Here is a 24,321-nt window from a genome sequence, read left to right on the forward strand (position 1 = left end):
GCTCAAATGCACTCACAACGAGAATGAAATTGGACAACCAACCAGTGGAACGTGGTGAGTTGTGTTACAAAACGAGAGTGAAACAAAGTGCATAAAACTCGAACAAGACAAAACCAAAAAAAACAGCCGTTGAAACTCACCCCCTCCAAACATAATGACAAACTCTCTCACGCACACACACACCATAGTGGCACAACAACAATGTCGATAGCAGCTGCCCGTTGCACGGCGCCCGTCGCACAACTGTCAACAGCCGAAAAAACAAAATGACGAATTTATGAACTTGTTTGCGCTCGCGAAAGTGAGACAGCAACACCAATATTCGCACTCAAAACTCAGACGCCTGCTATTCTGGCCATCTCATTCCCACTCGTGCAGTCGTTATGGAAAGTGCTCAATTTTAGGTTTGTGTATGTGTGTGGTGTGTGTGTGCGTGTGGGGGAATTTTTCGTTTTCAAATTGGAATTGGAAAATCAAATGAGTTATGTTCTGCTCTACTCGTAGCATTGGAATTCGCTGTCCAGACTGCTGTCTCACTCGCACGCTCATTGCTCATCATAATTGTCTGTTTCTTGTGGTTAACCATATAAGCGGCAGCTGCTGTTGTTGTTGTTGTAGTTGTAGTTGTTTCTGTAGTTGTAGTAGTAGTTGCCCCTGCCCATGGCACCCTCTGTGCAGAAACGCCCGCACCTTTTACCTCCGTCTTACGTTTCGAGCTTACGTGAGAACTTTGCGCTGGGGCCCCAAAAAGTCTCGTCTGTGTAAGCTGGCCGCCCAGTATTCCGACGAATTCCGCGCGAATGCGAATGTGGACGCGCATCAACAATAAAACATAAAGTGCCTTCGAAGTACGAAATACGAAATACTCTCGTAGTTCGCATTACCGCTCTGTTTAGTGTTTAGTGTTCGGCCGTTAAGTTGTTGCCGTCATGCCGTCAAGCCGTCCACTTGTAGTGTGTTACGTGACACAGCAGCTTACGTGACGCAAGGCTATTTATAGCGTTACGCCGCTCGACGCTCGACGCTTGATGTTGAAAACTTGCGCGCACATAGTTTGTTGCCTCTGAGCGCTTTTCCGCTCAACGCCAACGCCAACGCCAAAGTCGACGCCGCTGTCGTCGTCGTCGTCGTCGTTAGCTTCGTAGTCAGCGTCGTAGTCCTCGTAAGATCAGCTGTGCGCAAATTTTGGCCCCGCTGCTCCCCCTCTGGCTTGCTGGTGGGTCACACCGCGGGCCTATCTGACAGTCTTGTTGCGAATGCGTTTACACGGCAAAAAGCAAATCAAGCAACTGCTCCATTCATTCAATGGTCAGCTGCGTGACTGTGAAGCGGTTTTCTCGGCGTCGCGCACGGCTTTTCACCAAAAACTTACACAGTCCCGAAAACATACGCCGAAAGTGCATAGCTCGGAAAATACGTCGAGTGTGCGAAGGCAAATGTGTGAACGCGTTAAGTTGGAAAGAATTACTCGACTAACCAAACTGTTTAGAAAGGATGTGCCTACAATGAAAACGAATTCGTGCGTCAGACAACAACAGAAAGAAACAGTTTGTTTTTAAATAGCTAAGCGAAAACCAAAAATTAAAATACCTACATAAAAAAGGCAGGAAAATGCTTTTGAGCAATCAACTCGCTGCCAGTACGAAGTCACAGCAGCAGCCACAACTTCCACAAAATTTCAAAGCTAAGCTACAGCAGCAGTTAGCAACAACAACAACAACAACAACAGCCAATATTGCCAACGGCATTGGCCTCATCCACAACCATAACCTTAACAACAACAACCACAACAACAACAAGATCAATAGCAATAGCAACCACCACCACAACAGCCATCTGCATAATCAACACCATCATCAGCATAATATTTCCTTTGCCACGGATTTCTCAATTGCTGCGATTATGGCGCGAGGCGGAAACGCCTCAAGCCGCGAGCCATCGGAAAGGAGTTTGAGTGAGTAAAGTAATTGACCCGCCCGCTGCTAGCTGCTAGCTCTTAGCTGCCCCCAGACACCAAACAGCTCCCATCACACCCGGGACTCCCCGCACACACACACACACACACACACACACACACACACACACACTCACGCACACACACAGACACATTTCTGACCATAGAGGCTTGCAAAACGACGCAACAGCACATTTCGTATGCTCAAGTACTCCCATTTACATATGCGAAAATATAGAGTGTATATATGAGTATGTATATGTATTCGCACGCACACATTCGCAATCTGAAGTCGGAAAATATCATTTCGGTTTTGCATATTGCCGAGCTTTCAACAGGCTCAAGAGTGTGAAAAGACTTTTAATTGCATTTCCCGCTAAGGTCGTAATTGGAAATCTTTAACATACATTTTCTTTAGCAATTTCCCAAAAATATAAAAGTGGCAGAATTTTATTTCATTTCTTTTCGACAGAAGCTCATTATTCCAGCGCTTTATAAATACAATTTTGAATTTCTAATTCGCTGCCTCGATTAAATGAGACTTGATTAAAAGTTCAATGTATTATTCGATGTGCTTTTTTGTGGTCTCTGTATTGTGGTACTTACATAAAAAAAAAAATATATATATATATATTTAATACAATTATTCGCAATAAAGACATCAACAAATCGTTTAAACAATTGAAGACGAACTCAAAGAAAACATCGTAAAAGAAACGACTTGGCCGCATTATATGTTTTGTTTCAAGATCACGGCAAATAGCACAGATTTTTATTAAGCATTTAAAAAATCACCATAAAATTAAAATATTTGTTCTTGTCCAGAAAATATCTAATTAGTATCTATTTTCGATGTCCAAAACTAGTGTTTATTTTAAATTTGAAGAAGATCCTGTGATTTCCCTTCAAAGCCTGATTCAAATATTCAATTAAATTTGCGGAAAAGTAAACAAGCACAACAATGAACTTGAAAACATTACAGAAGGTGGACATTAATAGCATTTATACGTTAAGTTGTAATTGTAGAATATACAGCAGCGTTTTAAAAGGGCTTTAACTGAAAGTTGTTTAGTTCGGTTGCAGAAATGAAGCAACGACTTTCCTTAAATGCCGCTCCAGTGCTAAGTTGCACAAGCTCGTGTAATTGTCACAATTGCATTTTTTTCGTACATACTTTAATTAAACAATATTTTTTGTAAATAAATTAAATATTGACGGCAATGCATGCATGCATGATGACTTGATAATTGCAGCGAATGCGCGGCAATAAAATAATCAATGCCTATTTGAATGTGCCAAATGGCAGGCACACACACACACTAACACACACACTAACACACACACTAACACACACACACACTCACACACACTCACACACACACACACTCACACACACACAGGCACACGCATATATAACAAGCTCACATTAACATACAGCCAGCTACAACAACAAGCGCAAACCCTATTTAAATGCACACAACTATTTAGAAGCCATAATTGGAAGGCTGGCAAACATACGACGGCAGATGCAGATACAGATGCATCCATTAAATGATACGAGTAGGCCGCATCCAACCTGTCGATGCCTCCCCCCCAACCCCAACCCCCCTTCTAGCAGGCTGCTCTGTTTCAATTCATTAGCTGTCGGCTGTGAATGCGCCAAACACAACAACAACAGCAACAACGACAACGAAGACAACAACAATGCCAACAGCCATGATAACTGCAGTCGCGAAAAATTAAATGCAACAACAACACATACAAATTAACATATAAAATTGCATTTTGAGCAAATAATTGAATTTCGCGTATCTGTAAAATGCATCTGCGCGCAAACTGTCGTCGACAGCGTCGTCGTCGTCATCGCCAGACAGGCCAGACAGTGGTGTCAGCTCAGCCTTTTCCAGCCAGATTCGACTTTATTGAGCCACTCATGGAATTCTGCTTATTTTACTGCTTGAAAGTTTAAGAATCGACTATAGAGCTAATAAGGATTGTGGAAAAGACGAACAAAGCAAGTCATTCACTACAAATATGATTCCTAGATTTGGGATTCCTTGAAATAGGATTCCCAGTCTAAAATAGTGTACTCTATAAAATTAATTCGTTAGAAATAACTCTTTAACCATTAATAATTTGTCTGCTTTTAACATCATTCTTACTAAATAAACGATTTGGCTCGGATATTTAAAAAAAAAAATATACAAAATGCCCTTTTTATATCATATTGATACATATGATATAAAGATCTGACATGGTCGACTTCGACAAAAATGATGAACAAACCGACGGACATGTGCTTTACCATTCCTTCTTATGGGTGTTACAAACCTGAAACTTTACACTTCTCACGAATGATATTAAAACGCAGTTCATACATATATTTATATGAAAAATAACATTCAGAAACAACAAATGGTTAGAACGACCTACCAAAATATTGCGAATAGCCCAAAAATATCTAGAGTTGCAACTAAATTGAGGAATTTAATGACTTCGCGTAATACTAGTTTTGTGTAGAAGACCTCACCATATTATTTTAATCGAATGCTTTCAGCCCCTTCCCAGAAGTAGTTTCGTAGAATAAATATAATTTTTAGCCTTTTTTATAACACGAGTGTCTGGATGCTGGAAAGGCGGCAGCACTGCTGCGGAGCTACTTTGGGAAGCATCTGGCGGCCTAATTGGGTGTGTGCGGCCAGCAATTGCGACTCATTAGTGCAGCAGCCACATGCAACATGTTGTAGGCGCCCCACTCCCACTCCCTCTCACATACACATACACACACACGCACACCAACACCCACCCACACCTACACCCACACCCAATTACATATGCAATCTGAGAACACGCGATGCATTTACAACACTTCAATGTCTCCATCTCGCTCTCTGCTCTTCTCTCTCGCCCGCTGTCCCTTGCGCTCTTGACGAATGCTCTAGGCCCACTATCTGTGGAGCGTTATTCCACGCAGGACCACGACGGAGACGGAGACGCCGATGCCGATGCCGATGTCGACGCCGACGATGATGTTGACGTTGATGTTGATGTTGTCGACTGCAGTGACTCGGAATCGCCGGCGGCGCTGACACAAGCGGCAACAACTGCATCTGTGCAACATGCGCGCCATGCGTTGCGTGTCGCCCAACAACAGCATCAGCAACAGCAGCAACAACAACAACAGCTGCAGCAGCAACAGCTCCAACAGCAACGGCAGCAGCAACAACATCACCACGCAACTCCAAACAAGCAGCGCCAACATCACAATCATCATCACAACAACAACAACAATTGCAGTACCAACAACAACAACAGTAATCACAGCAAATCAAGCAGCCATCGAGGGCGTGTTGCTGCCACATCACACACTGCAGCAGCAGCGGCAGCAGCAGCCGTCGCTGCCTCCCGAGCAACAGCCACGGAAACACCCTCGCCGCCCCCGCCCCCGCCCTCGCACAGTCCTGCCAACACCGAAGACGAACGCCTGTCGCCAGAGGAGCCTGCGCAGGTAACGAAACGCCACCACAAAGTTAGCACAAATCCAATTCGACGATCTGTCCGCAACTAAAAAGCATGCCCCTTCATATCCCGCTCTCCGCTCTCTGCTTCCAGCTGCCAACGCCCAAAATTCTCGGCTCGTGCAACTGCGATGATCTCATGCCGGTGCAATGCCATCTGGAGACGAAGGAGCTGTGGGACAAGTTCCACGAGCTGGGCACAGAAATGATCATCACCAAGTCGGGCAGGTGAGTTCCACAATGATTCTATGATCATACTCTGGCTATAAGTGAACAATGAAAATGCATGAAGTCCCATTATCAACTCAATTCTGATTTCATCATTGTTCGGCGAGCACTAAAATAAACAAATAGAGTGTACTCCGAAATCAGAATAGGCGTGCTCAGGTTTGTATACCCTGTAGCCAAAGGGTAAAAGGGTGTACTTATTTTATGCGAATGTAACAGACAGAAGGAGGTGTGGAAGTATATATATTCTTGATCAGGATGACAAGAGAAGCCAATATAACCATGTCCGTCTGTCCGTCCGTCCGTCCGTCTGTATGAACGCAAGGATTCCAGAAAGCATAAGAGCTAGAATAACCAAATTTGGTATCTAAATTCTCCGAAGAGCGAGAAAGGACAAGTTTGAGCCTTTTTTCTAGTACTCTCCCCCGCAATTCGTGTTTTTTCTATAACTCCCATATGTTTTAAAATTTTGTACCCTGATTCGGCAAATACCTTCAGTTAGTGGCTTTAACACTAGAAAGAAGGCCTCAAACTAGCCACCATGGGGAACACGAAACGTCAGCAAACGTCAAACGGCACGAAGAACATCCTGGTGTATATTCCAGCAGTATCCTTTAATGTCTGTAACATTGCATATACTTGTATGAATATGCGATAAATTGGTATTAATCATTAGATGATATCTATGCCATATTCTAATTGCTCGGAATTCTAAGTCGAGTTCGTGATTCATTGACGAATTCCCGGAAATATTCAAAATGTGTGATTTAAAGCATTTGGGCACTTTTACATCAGTGATTGACGGACTTTTGCTCAAATTGTGGAAAGGGATTGTTGGGGAAATAAGTTAAAATGCGAAAATGTTGTTAAATGTAGTAGAGAGAGGCCTGATAGACTTGAAGGGAACGTCACATCTAAATATGACTATTTGGAACTAGAGGATTACAAGTATTATTACGGTTCCAAATCATGAAAATATAAATAACGACAAATACAAATTTGCTACCAATTGTTGTTGTTTTCGTTATGCGGACGATACATGCTTCAATCCATCTTGCGATCAATAAACATGGATGCGTGGAAATACACACTCCCTGATGATCGAGCGATCAGTGAAGATTATCCCATTGTTGATTTATTTCGATTGTGTGAATGCAATTTCTTGATTTTAGTTTTGCCGCCGGTTCATCAGCAATATTGCGGGCGGGTATTATTTAAGTTATTATAAAGTTTCAGCTTATATTATAACACATAAAAAGGTGTACAATATCAGCATTAATTAATCTAACAAACATTTCAAAAATATTACCTTTTATAATAATGCAGCATTTAATTGGGGAACTTTCCAAGTACAAATGGGTGCCAAAACTTCACAAGTTGAAGTAATCACAGAGAACCTTGCTTCGTAGATGAAGTGATCGCGATTAGACTAAAGGGTGTACGACCCGAAAAACGAATTAAGACTGTTCCCATACTAAAGGCTCATCCGTTATACAGAGGTTAAAAGTGCAACTAAATATTTAAGAAATAATATGGTTTGAAGCCGAGGAAGTTTTTGTTTCTATACCAAATCCTCTTATAATAAAATATCTAAGAATAATAAATAAAATAATAAAATCTGTCTGCTTGTAAAAATTAAACAAAAAACACGTGCTTAGCTATGAAAATTAGTCTCGAATCGTTGAAGTTTAATCATATATTTATCACATAACTTCAGAGCAATGGCTCTCGTGTTCGACTGAATAAACGGAAGAGAATAGCCGTATTTTCGAACTCACCCATCCAACAAATAAAAATAAGCTTGCGATATATATATTTTACCGACTATTCATAGATACAAAATTGTGTTACGATGTCGAAAGATATCGAAACTGAAATATGTTAGAACTATGAATAATTTCTCCACCCATCGTTTCTTTAGCAGCAACTTTAAAATCTTGAGCAAAACTCTTTACTGTCAAATGTTCTATTCCGGCTGTTGTGATTGTAAAGTTCTCGATGTATATGTACTTCCTTCTTCCTGTTAGCTGCTTTCGAATTTAGTTTATCCTCCAACAAGTACATAGATCCAGCTGTCGGTAATTTCCGATAACTACTTGTATTAACCCATAGTGCGAGTCAGCAACATGTTGCCAGCGGCCATTTGCCGCCGCCTCTTCGTCATCATCATAAGTATTAAATGGGGGCACAATCACGCACTCAGAAGCCGGCCGTCATAGCTTCTCGAACTATCAATAAAACTTTAATATGCCTTTCACCCGAAAGTAGCGCCGGCCAAGGCAATCTTAACTGCAAATATCAACAGCTTTTTGGTTAGTTTCCCATTACGAACATAAGAGCATGGCCCGCTGTTCGCGCCCCTCCAATGGCCAGCAGCACACGCCCCACAACAACAACAATTTACAACAACAACAACAACCATTTCTGGGGAGTATTTACAAGTATCGCGTAAGAAAATTGATTGACAAGGCATCGAAATAATGTGCTGCCGTCGATTTTCGATTAGCGAAAGAAAAAAGCAAACAGACGGCGCTGCCGGTTGTCAGCTGTTGAGGCACAAAAACTTAAAAGCCGCCACACACACACACACACACTCACAGACATAGTATGTGCAACACAGCCATATAGTTTGTAGGTATGTATGTATATAGCGACGGCCTAAACGACTTTTCATTCGCAACTCAACGACTCGTTTTTGGCATCATTTCTTTGTTGTTGTGCCTCGGCGACTTCCAAAATTATGGCGCGACGATTTTCGTGCGAACGTCGCGTAAATGAATATGAATGAGAATTCTCGGGGCAGGCATGGAGAATAAATTTCGAGTCTTTGTACAGCTACCAGGGCTGGAAAGTGCAACAAAGCAGTTTTCTATGACGTGACATTGGGATCAATCCCATTTGAACTTCAATCGAGCATATTCATTAATAATATATAGAAGTTGTATCTGTACCCTTTGCACAAACCTACAGTGTATGCCCTTTTTCCCTTCCTAACTGGAGAAACACCTTTTTCTGGGGAATTACCTAACTGGGGAAAAAGCTTTCTCTGGACATGAAAACCCAAACTTGTATATTTTTATATATATATATTTAGATTTATATTACCACATTATATTACTATATTATATAGTTATATTGTATTATAGTTACATTATATAGTTATTGTTATATATATTGTATATATTATATAACTTTGCTATGTATATTACTATATTATACTATTTACATATAGTAGTATATAGTACAAGCAAATATTGCAGCTAGAAAAGCATGTGTATTCCTTAACAGTATTTATTTGACAAGTATATGACAAATAGAAGCTTTATGTCAGTGGGAGGAGTGGTGATTGAAACACACATACACACACACACACACACACACACACACACATGTGAGCGGATTGAAGGATTCACACACTGTGAGTTTGCTCCAGAGTAGGTTTTCAGAGTTCTATCGTCCCAGAAGCATGATAGCGGATTCAAGAGTTCTCATAAAACTTAACAATTTCCATCTTAAAAAATTATAACACAAAAAATATATAATAACTATAGAAAGTGGTCTTATTATCTTACGCAACAAAGGCAATACATATGCCCTCTAATTAATCAGTGAAGGGTATAAAGAAGGGTATTCTACACTTTTCATAGTACTATAATAAAGCTTGAAGATTTCATCTACACTTTGAAACCCTTTATGACACCATTGGCATCCGATTTAATGACATCAGATATATGTTTACCAAAACACGGATCGATGACTATATTACTACGACAATGATGTTTGTACTACAGCTGATGGAGATCCATAGGCGGTGTTTTAAAGGTCCACAAATGTCAAGCCGCTCTGTAACGCTTCAGCCCTGTTCTTACCTTCTTGCCTGCCTCCGTTGTTGCATCCATATATAGAGTATATATATGTACATATATACTATACTACTGTGAATCGCGTTTTAGCCGTTCTTTTATGTTGATGACATGCGAAGTGCGCATTAGTCGCTGGGCGGCAGTTGGGCATTGAGTTTTTAGTTTTTGTTCTCTGGCGTTTGTTTTATTTTTGTTTCGTTGTTTCAGTTCAGTTCTGTTCTGTTTGTTTGTTTGTTTGGCTTATGTTGTTAACCCTTTTGGGGAACACTCACATGTGCTTCGGCCTACCTACCTGCTTGCCTGCCTGCCTGGCTGTCTGGCTGGCTGGCTGGCTGGGCTTCGTCGCATTTACAACACATTAACAAATTTACTCCTTTCACTGGCAGCGATGACAACAACAACTGCAGGAGAAACGACGACGACGACGAGGACGTCGACAAAGTATAAATTGCAGTGTAATAGCTGCCGATTGCCGCGCTAACAACACATTTGCATGTCCTTTGGCTTTTTGAACATGCTTTGTAATTTTTTGTTTTGCTTTTTATACTGCTGCTCCGCTGCCCCGTAATTAGTCAAATGATAGCAACGTCCTGTCGCTCCTGTTCCTCCTACTGGGCTTATTTACTTTTGTGCGAGTCGGGGCGACACATGCAACAAAGCACTTGTTCGAGCATTCACATTCCCATTCACATTCTCATTCGCATTCACATCCCCATTCGCAATCGCATTCACATCCACATTCTCCTGCTGATACGAATCTATGTCAGCACGTCATTTGGCGGCGTCGTCAGCGATTAAATGCATCGGCATTAGGTACTAAGGCTCAGTGTATCCCACTTTTGACTGATATTATTTAAAGTGCTGAGATGTGGCTGGGCGTGTCTATGCAAAATAAACGAAAAATTTTAATATATATATATTACCAGAGAGGAATTTCTATTTTAATTAATTTATTTATGGTTAACATAGAACTGCCAATTTTGCAAGATAAAGAACACTGTAGATACAAAGTAATAATAAGAAGAAAAGAAAAAAATATTGAGTATTCAAAAGAATTCAATATATTAAATTGTATAAGTTAAAATAAAATTCAACAAGTGAAACAAGTAGTAGAGTAAGACAGGATTAGAGACTGTCCGAATGAAGTTGCAAGTACATTAATGGTTAAATAGTCTTAATGGAGTGTGCGAAGGATATGTTGAGTGAAAAGAGATTATAATTAGAACACAACTCACGAAAGGGTTCATGTGAAGCAAAGTTAGATCAGCAAATAGAATGGAAGGATATAATCTATTTGCTGTGCTCAAACTATAGTATTTCGGCAGATATCAACTAAAAGAAATTGGATTGGTTGCTTACTTCAATGACGCTTTTTGTGGGATTGATATGTTTTTCTTTCAATATGCAAGTGTTGGTCACGATTTCAAGAAATGTTCCAAATATGTTTGTGAGAACAATTGTGCTGTATTAGAAATATTATGAAAATTGTAAAAAAGGCAATAAGATGATCCAAGTCTGAGGAACCCTTCTGCAATTTATATGTACACTTTTTCTTCATTTGGAAAAGGTTCTGCTAGAGAAATCTAGCTTTTCTGACTGACAAATAATTCCCTTTTTCAATTTAACAACTGTTCCTTTTTACTGTGCTGTTTATGCGTTTATGAGAAAATAGTTTCAGAATACATCCAACATACAGAACAGTCTGTGCAGCAACGCCTCCGGCGCTTTTCGCCTAGAACTGACACCTCCACCTGGGCCATTCAAGCCACTAAATAAGCGGACTACTGTTGCTACGCCCACGGCACATAAAACGCAATTTACACGAAACTTGGACCAGCCATCGGTGCTGCTGTTGTTGTTGTTGTTGTTGTTGTCTTTGTGGCTACCTCTGCTTGGAGGCATTTGGCTAGACGCCGCCATGAAAATGTTGCTGAAACATGCAAATGCGCATGCGTAGCTGCCATGAAACCCAGGGCATAAAAAGTGCGGCGCGACAGCTAGCATTTCTTTAAAATGTTGGTGCTGCTGTTGCTGCCCATATATGATTTATTGCCGAGACAATGAGAATCCAAAAACAATAAAGAAATGAGAGGAATACAATACGGAAAAGCCATAGTTGTAGTTCTTACCTGTTGCTGCGGACCCGAAACGGCATGAAGTCGGCCTTTTGTCGCACCATTTTTGCGGTCATTGAGATAAAATATCACGTGGTCTGTGATTTTGTCACGCTGTCAGCGGTTTCGGGCATGTCGATAAGACAATGGACAACATCGCACTACAGTTGTAGGCGTTTAATTGTTTTCCGGCGCAACGGGCGGCCAGCATCAGGCAGCAAATGTTTGTCAACATTGCTGCTGAGCGGATGCCGCGTCGGCTTTGATAGCGAGCCGCAGCAACATGTGAGATGTACTATATGCAACGGTTGAAGAGTATATGGATCGGGCACCAGCTTGTTCACGCAAATTAAGAAATTCTCCAGAGCGCACACAGTAGCGGACTGGACCGTGGAATCGCAATTTTCAGGCTAGCCAAGAGGGAGAGAATTGTTGACGTTTTGCTTCGGATATTTACGATTACGTTTACGTTTAGAAAGAAGTCTTCACATCTTGGTCAGCCACTTTGACAAATGAAAACCTGGGGCCCTGCCAAAAACGTATTTATTTTCACAACTTCATTAATATTTCATTGTGCGGCTAATAAGGGAGGGCGGCGCGATAGCTCGATCCGCAGCTGAACTAATAAAAAATATGCATTTATCATGGCGACAACAACAACAACAACAGCAACAATGAAATGTCGCTCACGAAAACAAGTTAATCCCCTTCTGGAAAGGTGCAGGCCTGAAATTATGCAAAACGAGGCTATCGAGCAAAAGAAGAAACCGCCGCTGCCGTCGCTTCCACCGTCGAAACCGCTACAGCAGTTAACAACCGCATTAGCACACCCTGTATTGTTTCGGCCGGGCCAGGGCAGGGAGGGCTCGGAGGCCTCGGATGGCACTTGGCGTGCTTGAGTCTTACCAAATTATGAATTAATAAAATAATAAAAAGCAAATGCGAAGCTATAAACTGGCCGGCCAAAAAGATAGAAAGTAGTCTGTACACCTAGGAAAATTTTGGGGTATAAACTCCAAATAAATAGTTCCAAATTAAGCAACATCAAATAAAAAGCCTAATTTGTAAATCAAACAATGGCTCTAAACCTCTTTCGGGGCAATCACTGCGTTTCCAACTTTTAAATGAGATTTCGCAACTCAGGTTTTTAAGAGTAATATAAAATAAATAATGATAGGATCTGCCTGTTGAGTTTATTTTATTTAATTTATGTACTGTTTATAACTTCCTAGTGCAACAAGTGGAATTTCCTTTATTTTAAAGTACTAGTCACTTTAGGAGCTCTGTGGCTAAAGGGAGTTTTTCATATGTTCTATATACTGGTTAGTTTTTGACAAGTTTATAATAAAAAATATACAAAGAATTATTAGAACGAAAAAAGAATTTGCTCTTAATGGCATTGAAGAAAAGAAATAATACTAATAATAAATAATAAAAATGGATTTTCCTCATACTTGATTATTTATTAGTTAGTTTTACATTATAAAATGATTAAATATGTCATGATTTTTATCGTGAATCGCATTTGCTTTCTTGACTCTGGAACGGCATAAACTGCATCGCCTTGCTTGCATCCGTTCTGTTGGATTTTCTCTCTGTGTACTAGATGGTTCTGCCCATGGACTGCCTGCGCTTCATTTGCAGCAAATGCGAGACTCTCTTATCGAGCTGATAAGATCACCATGGGTCGTCGATGTACACACACACATACCTACATAGCTGCTTTTGCTTTGTTCTTGTTGTTGTTTAAATGTTAGAGGGTTGTTTTACAAGTTTAGTCGCTGCTAATTTGCATTTATATGCGCTTATTAATTTGGACTTGTGTTTAATGTGCTGTGCTATGTGCTGCCCAAAATTCCCGACCCGGGGCCAAGCAACTCAATTTGCTGGAACTAAGGTGTTGATAATGAATTTGAGTAGCACCGGACATGTCCGACTCGTATGCGTGAAATGCCGGGGAATCAATTGGCAGTGGTGTGAAAGTGTTAGGGTAGCTGTTTACAAGGGCAGTTATTAAAAGCCTCTCTTGGCGATGCAACTACTTCCCCAACAAAACTTGAATATCGCATTCTTTCCACCAATTGTCAGTAGCTAATTAAAGTATACTTACTTTTGTAATAAACTGCTTAGTGAATCATTCAAAGATCAGCGATGATCGCACTATTGTGGCAATGAAATAGATGTACAATCCAATGAACTGTTTTGCTTATTGCTTATTCAAATATCAAATGGTTATCCTTCATAAAAAAGGACTATTTCATATTTACATACACAATAGCTTGGTATTTTGAATTCTCAGTGGAGCTCCTAGATTCTTGGTCTAACATATATGAGCTTCTATGGCTTCAGATGACTTAAAAATGTTTAAGGACGGGGCCCTCCAGCATGCAGTTCAAAAATCGTTGAAAATCGTTAATGTCTTTTAATTATATAATAAAAATAAAAAAAAGTAATACAAGACTAGAGTGAGTCCAACTCTAAAATACTCTCCCTGTACTCAACTAACAAATTGATTTATAAATATGTTTTTGAAATTAATTTTTTTTTAATTTAAACAAAAATGTGCAGCACGTTTGAGCAGGATTGTGTTTACACGCGTTTATTCGTTTCATATTATTATTTAATATTTAATCAACAGTATATTGGGTTGACAGCGAATGGTAATAGAATACAACATATAGATTGGAATGTTCATGCTACACTAACGTATAGTATAATTAAAACATATTTACAATTTAAAACATTGTCGTAATGTCTACTGCACGTAAAATGCAATACATAGTAGGATGTTTGTAATAATTGTAATCAGCCTATTCCTCTTTTTGGCTCTAATTAATTATTTATTTATTTTAGCATTTGAAAATTTAAATTAATCCTAAATTACAAAATTCGATACATACATATAAACAAACAAGTAAAAAAGCTAAAGTCGGGTGTCCCGACTTTGAAATACTCTGTACATATGTTTACAATAATTATAGAAAATAAAAAAAATTAAGAAAATAAAAAAAAAATTTGATCGATTTTACCTCTCTCGGTATTCGAACTCACGTAAAGGGTGTATAATTGCACATTTACATAGCAATGGCGTCTGTGTGAGTGTATGTATGCCTATGCGCATCTATTCGTGTCTGTGTAAGCATTTTCGCAGTCAACCAAACAGCAACATCAACAACAGCCGCGGGCAGCGCTTGAGCAGCGCTGCAGCAGCGCTGCATCAGCAAATATATTTATGGCTATAACTTCTTGTTAAATCGGTCTATCATAATGAAATTTGGCATACGGACACATAATAACTAACTGGGGGTATTTACAAAATTTTAGTTCGAAATTCCAAGAATTACGGGAGTTACGATTTGCGGGGTAGAGGGGGGAGGGAAGGGAATTCCAAAATATACATTTTCTGCGTATTCACATAAGGCATCTGGGACTAAAATTTGGTGTTCCTAGGTCTTATAGTCTCCGAGATATAGGCGATTATACAAATGGAAAATCGGGAAAACCCCCATAGGGGGGAAGTGGGGGGGAAAATCAAAAAAATAAAACAAACTCGTATAGAATACACACATAACGCATCTTTGTGCAAAATTTGGTGTCTCTATCTCTTATAGTCTCTGAGATCCAGGTGTTCATACGGACGGACAGACGGACAGACGGACAGACAGACAGACAGGGCTAGATCGACTCGTCTCGTCATGCTGATCAAGAATATATATACTTTGTGGGGTCTGCCACGCCTCCTTCTGCCTGTTACATTTTTCAGCTCCCGCAAACCTAATATACTCTTGTACATTTCATGTACAGAGTATAAAAATATAACTAAAGCCAACGAAGGCCTTCGGGCTGGTTTTTCTTTTAAATCTATTACTTATAATGTTTATATGTAGTTTAGAAATAAGTTGTATAAAGCTATTAATATTTACATCTCTGTCAATTTGATGAGGTCAAGTGTACGGAATTTCCTAACGACAGAATAAAATATTTTAAATATTTTAATATAAATATATGTTATTTTAATAGGTGCAGTTTAAAATCTCTACTCTTTCTAAAGAATTTTTATAATTTTGTATTTTTAATTGTTCATTGTTTTAACTCTTTTTATAGTTGAATGAATATTAATTTACTACTATTATTTGTGTATGTTTCCATGATTCTTAAAATAGACTGTTCTTTGGCAGAGATAAAAAAATATATTGAGCTTCCTTTACAATTGACCCATTGCGACTAATCTAATAATCTTGTCGTGAGGATACATAAGCACCAATCGGATATAGTTGATATACAGAACAGATCCAATTGTGTTTTGGTTCTACATTTAGAATGATTTTACTTTACTTTAACCTTTACTTTAAAATATAAACGCTGTTTCAAAGGTTGTATTGGTTGATAATACCTTATCTGCCTGTTTGTGTGTCCAGGGAAATCAATTAAAGAATTTCGTGTCAAATCGAGAATACATAATACTCAACCCTTCCCTCATATCCTCCATTGTAGTGTTGCCAAGATTTTGGTTTTATTGCCCAGCCCTAGAATACTCCCCCCACCTGGGCACAGTATTTCTTCTAGCAGCCCTTGGCAAACGGTGTGTAAACTTCATAATTGTAACCTTTTGCACCTAACGAAATGCCAGCGAGCAAATGGCGCGCCGCAAACGCCATAGTAAAAATGAGTAAAAGCCATTTCCCTAATTTTCCCATAAACAAATACATAAAATCCACACTTACTTTCTAGAGCACAAAAAAATGAAAAGAAGAAAACTACGTGGCCGTGGCTGCAGTAAAAACTGACCGACCGACTGACTGACTGAATGGCTGACTGAATGGCTAACTGAGTGTCGGCCATTGCGTTATGCGAAACGCCCACACAGCGGAGCTGGAGCTGGTGCTGGTGCTGGAGCCGGAGCTGGTCAGTGGCGAGCGGTCAGCGTTCACACCACAGAATTCGCCGGCGGCGACTGAGTCTGAGGCCGCAGTTGACGTCGACCGAGACGCCGACTGCGCTCATAAAATGTATGTAAATGTTAAATATGATTTACGGCATTTCCGCAAGCGATGGCAAACAGTTGCGGCTCCGCATTAGAACGCCAGGGGCGCGGGGAAGCGGAAAAACAGGAAAGCAGGAAAACCACGAAAGGCAGGGGCAGGGGCAGTGGCGATGGCGATGGCGATGGAGGGGGCGTTCGCGTTGGTGTTGGTGTAGTATTCGAAACAGGGCGTGGCAGGGCGTTGCATAGCAAATAGCAGTGGGTGGGTGAATGCGAGGTTTTCTTTTCACACTTTTATGGATACATTAGTCGACGACGAACATCGAAGGAACGTGTTAACATTGGGTCTTGCCAGCAACTTCCGGTGTTATCAACATTTGGTGCGCTGCGAAATTCAATTGGACAACCAAAAAGGGCTGCCGTTTAAAGTGTCGAGTCCGAGCTGTTCTTTGCTTCCTCTGTCAAGCTTGACTGCAGCCTAGCATTAAGTTATGATGAATGTATCGCCCCGTCCGGTGTTTAGTTGTTTGTTGGCTTGCTTCGTTAGTTGGTTAGTTGGCTGCCATTTTCTGTGCATTCTACACTCTGCAGATGTCAGCGATGCGATAAGCAACACTCGTTAAATGTTGCCTACAATGCCGCTAATTGTGGCATGCACCAAGCCCTGTGTCTTGTTGACCTTTAAAAATTCCGAAAGTGGCTGATTATTATATATTTACCATACTACCAGATAACTAGCGAGAACAGCATAACTATTCCTATAGCATATAGTAACAAATGAGAAGAAAAGAGAAGAGTGCCAGAAATACTGTAAAGATTAATACTTAATACAGGCCACCAACGATTGAAGAAATGAGTGTGACATCAATTATTCAATATTGTTCTAGATTTGTTGGTAACGTCAACCTATGTGTTCAACCAGTTGTAATTAAATAAGTAGTACTCCTAGCATGCCTATCAATACAGTTTATTATTTGGTTAAGCACAAGTCTTCAACAATTCTGCAAATAAGATTTTCACGCTTGACTTAATTCATTAAAAGTTAAATTATTAATTGAACGAGGTGATGATGTGTGTAGTATGTTTCTATTATTATTATAGCAGTATATATAAACTGGTAATTGAATGTTAAAGTAAATTTCTGGGGCTTCGTAGGCAACATTCTTATAAATTGCTTTGCTTGTAACAGTCATAAGAGAGAATTAAACATTTTAACAATACATGGCAAAAGAAAATACAGGAAATGATAAGACCGATGTATCCCTTTATGCTGATAAATTAGAGGCTTCCCTCTGCCTGTTACATGCACTAGCAAGGGGATAAAAACATAAGAATAGGAAAAAGCATGAAACTTGTGTCAGAATGCGACGATAGTAACATTCATTGGAAGGAGGATTGTTTTTGTACATTTCGCTCACTGTTCCCTTATTTAGCATGCCATGTTGTTAATTATAATGTTATTATAACAAATGTTGTAACATTCGTATACAAGCCAGCTGAGAGGGGGGCCACAGCAAAGGCCCGCAAACAGTCCACCGTCAACATTATGGCCTAGAGCCAAATAAAAAACCTCAAGACAAATGACACAAACTGGGCTTGGTCATTAGCGTCGTTTACACTTACAGCGCAAGCACATGGTTCTGATTGTGGTTGTGGTTGTAGTGGTTGTTGTTGTTGGTGGTGCTAGTGCTGGCATTATGAGGTGCAAGGTCGGGCGGCAGTAAATCTAAGCCCACGGCACTACAACTACACGTACAACGACGTCGCGGAAATGTGTCAAAAACGTGCTAAAAGTCATAAAATTAAATATGCGTCTTATTTACATACCACGTCCACACACATACCACACATACACACACACACACACACACACACACTCACACACGCACATACTAGAGCCACTCACTCACAATGGAGGGCAATAAAAAATAGCTCATGATTTCTTTTTGGTTCTCTCTGCTTACTACTTCTAACATTCCCTTTTGGTCTACTTTCAGGCGCATGTTTCCCACTGTGCGTGTCAGCTTCTCTGGGCCGTTGCGTCAGATACAACCACCCGATCGCTATGCCGTCCTGCTGGACGTAGTGCCCCTGGACTCGCGTCGATATCGCTACGCCTACCATCGCAGCTCGTGGCTGGTGGCGGGAAAGGCGGACCCGCCGCCCCCCGCCCGAATTTATGCACATCCCGACAGCCCCATCAGTCCCGAAGCTTTGCGCAAGCAGGTCGTCTCCTTCGAGAAGGTGAAGTTGACGAATAACGAAATGGATAAGAGTGGACAGGTGAGTTGGCGAAGGATTGCTGGGCTGGGCTATATTTGGAATGTATTTTTTTGCTGTTATATGAACCTCACAAACTATGAGCTTTTAGTTCTGGAAGCTTTGCATTTTCACCACGAGAATTTCTTAGGAATTATCGATTAAATTTCCGGTTTTATGTTTTACCAGGCGTTTCAGGAATTATTCCCTATTCCTACTACGAGCCATCAAGTTTGTTTCTCTTATTTGTTTTAATAATATACAATTTCAACTTATTGAATTTAAAGCAACAATTTTATTGCTTTTATTATTTAATTGGAAATTTGTTGGTCAAAAACTTAAAAACGGTGCAAGAATCAACATCATTTTTGATCATTTCTTTTTAAAAACTTGCCTCATTCATACGCAGGCAAAGTTTATCACAAGACATAGCATCAATATTTTATGCGTGTATATCTGTCTTAGGAACGATCGGCGCAAAAAGAAAGGAAGCAGATGCATCCACCCATTAAATTCAAACATAACAAAAGTATTTGCCCCCATTAATGTGATTAAATTAGAAATGCTTCACCAAGGACATCAACCTAGAAAGAAAGTGCTTTGAAGTGGGATCGATGTAAGGATTAGAGAATTGTTGATAGCTTAAATTGATATTTGTCTAATGGACATCAAGTGAACTTGTGATAAAAATGAAACTTGGCTAGAATTTAGATGGATGTATATTCGTACAAATAGTTCGTCAAATGATGCTGAGAACAGACTCCAAGACATGTTTCTACAACATGTTGCTGGAAACGTTTGAAATGTTTCTTCGTTTGGGAAACGAAGCAGCTTCTTCTGATCTAAATTAAATTCGAAACTAGCACAAGCTTTGCATCCATAAATGTGCTGGGAGTGTGTAAAATCAGAAATGCTTCACCATGCTCCTTCAATGCTTCTGGGATAGATGTAAGCATTAGAGAGTTGTTGATTGTTTTAACTGATAATTCTTTTATGGACATCAATTGAACTCGTGATAAAAATGAAACTCGGGTAGAATTTAGATGGATGTATATGTGTGTACTATAAATAGTTCTTTAAATGATGCTGAGAACAGACTCAAGGACATGTTCCAACAACATGTTGCTGGAAACATTGCAAATGTTTCCTCGTTTGGAGCCCGCGTGGTGCAGGCATCTGAAATGCATTTATGAATATTGTAACAACAACGACTCGTACATAAAAATGGCGGCTGGCTGGCATTGTTTTAGCACGACGGAGACGCGGCAATTGCCGTTGCCAGGGCTGCCAGGGCAGACAGAACTAAACACACATACCCGTACATACCGTACACGTTGCACGTTGGCGCATATGCAAATTTTTCAGCGCACGCACAAAAATGAATGAAAATTGTTGGCAATTTGGTGGCAAAAGCGGAGCAGCTACAAACGTGACCAACACAAACAACCTGCCGCCACATAAACACACACACACACACACACACACACACTTGTACATAGGCAGTATGTGCATATGCAGGAGTATATGTGCATGTACATACATATGTATTATCGCGGCTATCTCTTGTCTGGTTAGTCCTTGCTCTTTACGATCCCGCTTGCCAGCCACATTGCTCCAGTTTTTATCGCCATCATAAAAGTTGCTGCCGACTTTGCTCCTCGGCTCTGTCAGCAGAAACGTCGCCATAACCGTCGCCTTCGCCGTCGCCGTCGCCGTCGCTTCAGTCAAAAGAAATGCAGTCTACTTTTTATTGCTGTAAATTTTTTATAAGCAACAAAGAGAGGAGCAAATTCTATACTTTTTATTTTATTTGTATTTTTTGCAGGTCGTGCTCAATTCTATGCATCGCTATCAGCCACGCATCCATTTGGTGCGTTTGAGTCATGGCCAGAGCATCCCGAACAGTCCCAAGGAGCTGCAGGATATGGATCATAAAACCTATGTTTTCCCGGAGACTGTATTCACGGCCGTTACGGCCTATCAGAATCAATTGATTACAAAATTGAAAATCGATTCAAATCCGTTCGCAAAAGGATTTCGTGATTCGTCGCGTCTGACTGACTTTGATAGGTAAGTGAAGATTCAAGAAGAAGCACTCATTTATGGTAGTAGTCCGTGTAAGGGCCGTGTAAGTAGTTTCCGTGTTTGTTTTTTGCTTTTACGACTGCACAGTTCTGCAGCTTTTATGGCACGCCCTTGATTTACGGCCCAATTTACGATGACCTGATGTGCCGTAAAAACCGTACAGTAGCTCAAGTGTCAGCACTACTTCTGATTAGCGAAAATGTGTGAAAGTGTTGCAAGCCACGCGGCAACTTCAATTAGGAGTGGCAACAGCAACACTCACTGCCGGGCCTACTTATGTGTTTCCAATGTATTTCTTCATCTCACAAATGCATATCAAGTGAAAAAGCAATAGGTCGAGCTCGGTGCATGCCTCGAATCCGAACTTCTGTGGTGGACAGGGGACTGCGGTTCCCAACATGGTTCATGACTGATCGTTCACTTAATTTCCATTCCAAATTCTGCCAATATCGGTTTCTCAGGGAAATTTGCAAGTGCCACAACTTTAGAGTGTGTTTGTATGTACATGCTGTGAGGCCTGGAATACTTAGAGTGGAATAAAAAGATCCAAGGCCCAATTTAATTAGTTTTAATATAGTTTCAATTCAAATGATATGAATTTGCATTACGGGAAAATTGCTATACATCGTCGTTTAGTCTTTTCGCCTTTTTCACATCTTCTTTTCGACTTCTTCTCTAGACTCCTTCATTTCATCTATTCTCCATAAATTGGTGGGCTATTGGCACTACGTTGCCGGACCCATTCCCACAATACTATACATTAAAGACCAATACGTACCTCAGACATTTCTGGAAAAACTGCGAGTCTTAAAGACTGCGACGTACACATGTGGAGGCGTTAAAGTCCTCGAACTTATATGTTGCTCTTCTTGTTTTTTATTCTTTGCAAATACAATTTAAAGTTGGTAAATAATAACTTGAAAATTGAACAAAAACATGTTGAACTTTCCAAAATGCTTAGACTCTTTATCCACCTCCTGATGGCATGATGGTGTGCAGGAAGGGAAATCCTTAGCAATTATGAAACATATTATGCTGCCTCATTTGCAGCAACTTGATTTGGCAAAAAGCAAAAAAAAAGAAGAAAAACTGGCACGCATCACAACAGTAATATCAGAGGCAGAAGAAGAAGAAGAAGAAGCATCAGCAACATGTTGCAGGGCGGAGGCACGCAGGTGCCGCCAGGATGCGAGCCTCCAACATGATACTGGGCTCGCATTGCAACTGATACTCCCTCCAGTGCCCTTTTTTCGACATTTCGACAAAGTGTTGCGAGTGCGCGAAAGGCGGCGTCGACTATTAAGACAGCAAGGCAACAGCAACACCAACAGCAACGGCAACCAGCAGCCAGAAGCAATGGCAACAGCAACAGCAACAACAAGAACTCAAGCAGCAGCGGCAGCAGCAGCAACAACAACAACAATATAGTATGAACATCGAAGTCGGCACGGCGGCTTAAGTGGCGTAAATTACAGATCGGCGCTTTTAACTTTGAAGCCGATTCGTACATGAAATGAAAACACGAAAATAATGAGTGAATGTTGCTGTTGCCTTTTGCTTCTTACATGTTGTTGTTGTTGTTGCTGTTGTTGCTGTTGTTGCTGTTGTTGGGTGTTATTGCTGGCGCTGTTGCTGGCATTGTTTAGTGTCGGCAATTGGCAGTTACTTTCAACGTAATTATGTTATTGCTGTTTGATGTTCTGCCTTGGCCGCAACATCTAAATATCTGTAGCAATGTACGAGCATAACTCTTAGCCTCGACAACATTACGAAATGTTGCAGCAACATCACGTACGCAACAACAAAATTTGCAAAATAAATAAAAATATATGTACATAATTGTACCACGAATAGTTTTTTGATTTCTTAACAAGGCTATAGGCAAAACTTCAGCTATTTAAACTTTTCTTTTAAAAATTAATACTGTTTTAATATAAATGGAAGGCCCTTAACTCACATTAATGTCTAGCACTTCGCAATGTATAGTTTTTATTTGTACTGATAAATATTTCAAAGTTATTTATGGTATTTCCTTTTCGATTTGGTTTTTTTCAGAGATCCCATGGACTCGTTTTTTTTCGATCAGCATATGCGCGCTCCGCTGCGCTTCTTTCCCGATCCACTGATGGCCCAGCTCTCCCCCCAAGAAGCCGACGCCGCTTCGCTCGCTTTCCTGGAGAAGGCGCGTCAGCATCTGCAAATGTTTGGACGATCTCCATACACGGATATGTTGCTCCCACACCTTTATCAGCGAGCAGCCCCAGCGCCGCCAGCTCTGAGCGCCTTTCAGCTAGGCATGTGGCAGCAGCAGTGGCCGCAGTTGACCGCTGGCTTTCTGGCCAGTGCTAATCAACAGGCGGCCTTTGCAGCAGCGGCAGCGGCGGCTGTAGGAGCCAATCGGACACCACCTCCACCGCCGCCTCCAGCAGTGAGTGCAGCTCCGCCAACAACAACAAATGCCCAGCCCATTGTCTTGGCCTCGCCGCCTGCCGCCCCCGCCACTCCCACCTCGTCGTGTGGCTCTCCCTCCCCAGACTTGCGCATCAAGACGCATCTGCATCCGGCGCATTATCCCCAGCGCTTCAGTCCGTATCAAGTGCCGCAGCATCAGGCGTCGCCGCCTTCCCCCCTGCCACTGCAACAACACCAACAGGCGCGGCAGACGCCAGAGCTGACGCCAACCCTTGTCTCACCACCCTCGTGCAGTCCATAGGCAAATGCTAGCTTCTAGATAAAATATACTTATAGGTGACCCAGCTGTTGTGCTCAGAGTCTCATGTTGTCCATATTTGGTCTAGACTTTTACAAATGGAAGCCTCCAATAAATAAGATACTAATGAATCGACTTCGAGCTATCCGGGAACCCAGTTTTATAATATTTGTAAAGAGTGCAATGGATACAACGTTAAGGCTTTTAAATAGAACGGGCTGTTCATATCCTTTTTCGTTAAACATAAGTATAAGTTTGAGAAAATCGAATCACATTAGTCAGCGTGTCTGATCTACTTGTAGTTCTCTGATCTAGTAAAAAGCCCTTCTTTGGAGATTCGCAGAATTTCCATTGTGTTTCTTCTTTGTTGAGTACTGAACACTTTCTGTGTCGACTCTTAAAATAATGAACGAATGGAAAATAGCTTTGAAGTACTCTAAATTGTATCACTGAAGCCAGGTCGAAAGCTTTTGATGTATCTTTCAATATTCTAATCAAATCATGTGCAATATGGACTTGAGTATTCTCTGTATTTTGTCGCCGTTGAGATTTATGTGCAATAGAAGAGATCCGATGTTCCAGCGCCAAACACAAACCCAAACCCCT

General features: G+C 40.8%; 1 protein-coding gene across 1 annotated transcript; it reads left to right on the forward strand.

Annotated features, from left to right (window-relative positions):
- The first annotated feature begins 1,437 nt into the window (after positions 1–1,437).
- On the forward strand, positions 1,438–23,718 carry LOC115628605 (T-box protein H15). Its single transcript, XM_030524789.1, has 6 exons — positions 1,438–1,954; positions 4,897–5,462; positions 5,567–5,700; positions 18,659–18,944; positions 20,746–20,990; positions 23,061–23,718. Exons 1-6 carry the CDS (start codon positions 1,612–1,614, stop codon positions 23,716–23,718), a joined length of 2,232 nt encoding a protein of 743 aa, XP_030380649.1. The 5' UTR covers positions 1,438–1,611.
- The last annotated feature ends 603 nt before the right edge of the window (positions 23,719–24,321 follow it).

The sequence above is a fragment of the Scaptodrosophila lebanonensis genome, unplaced genomic scaffold (assembly GCF_003285725.1).
Source record: "Scaptodrosophila lebanonensis strain 11010-0011.00,11010-0021.00 unplaced genomic scaffold, SlebRS2 tig00000118-arrow-arrow-pilon, whole genome shotgun sequence".
Classification (NCBI taxonomy): domain Eukaryota; kingdom Metazoa; phylum Arthropoda; class Insecta; order Diptera; family Drosophilidae; genus Scaptodrosophila; species Scaptodrosophila lebanonensis.

What these genes read in the sequence shown, in the direction of transcription:
- LOC115628605 (XM_030524789.1), top strand. Translation starts at nt 1,612, where the DNA reads ATGCTTTTGAGCAATCAACTCGCTGCCAGTACGAAGTCACAGCAGCAG. An exon ending in GCCATCGGAAAGGAGTTTGA is followed by an intron (nt 1,955 to 4,896) that starts GTGAGTAAAGTA and finishes CGAATGCTCTAG; the next exon opens with GCCCACTATCTGTGGAGCGT. An exon ending in CGCCAGAGGAGCCTGCGCAG is followed by an intron (nt 5,463 to 5,566) that starts GTAACGAAACGC and finishes CTCTGCTTCCAG; the next exon opens with CTGCCAACGCCCAAAATTCT.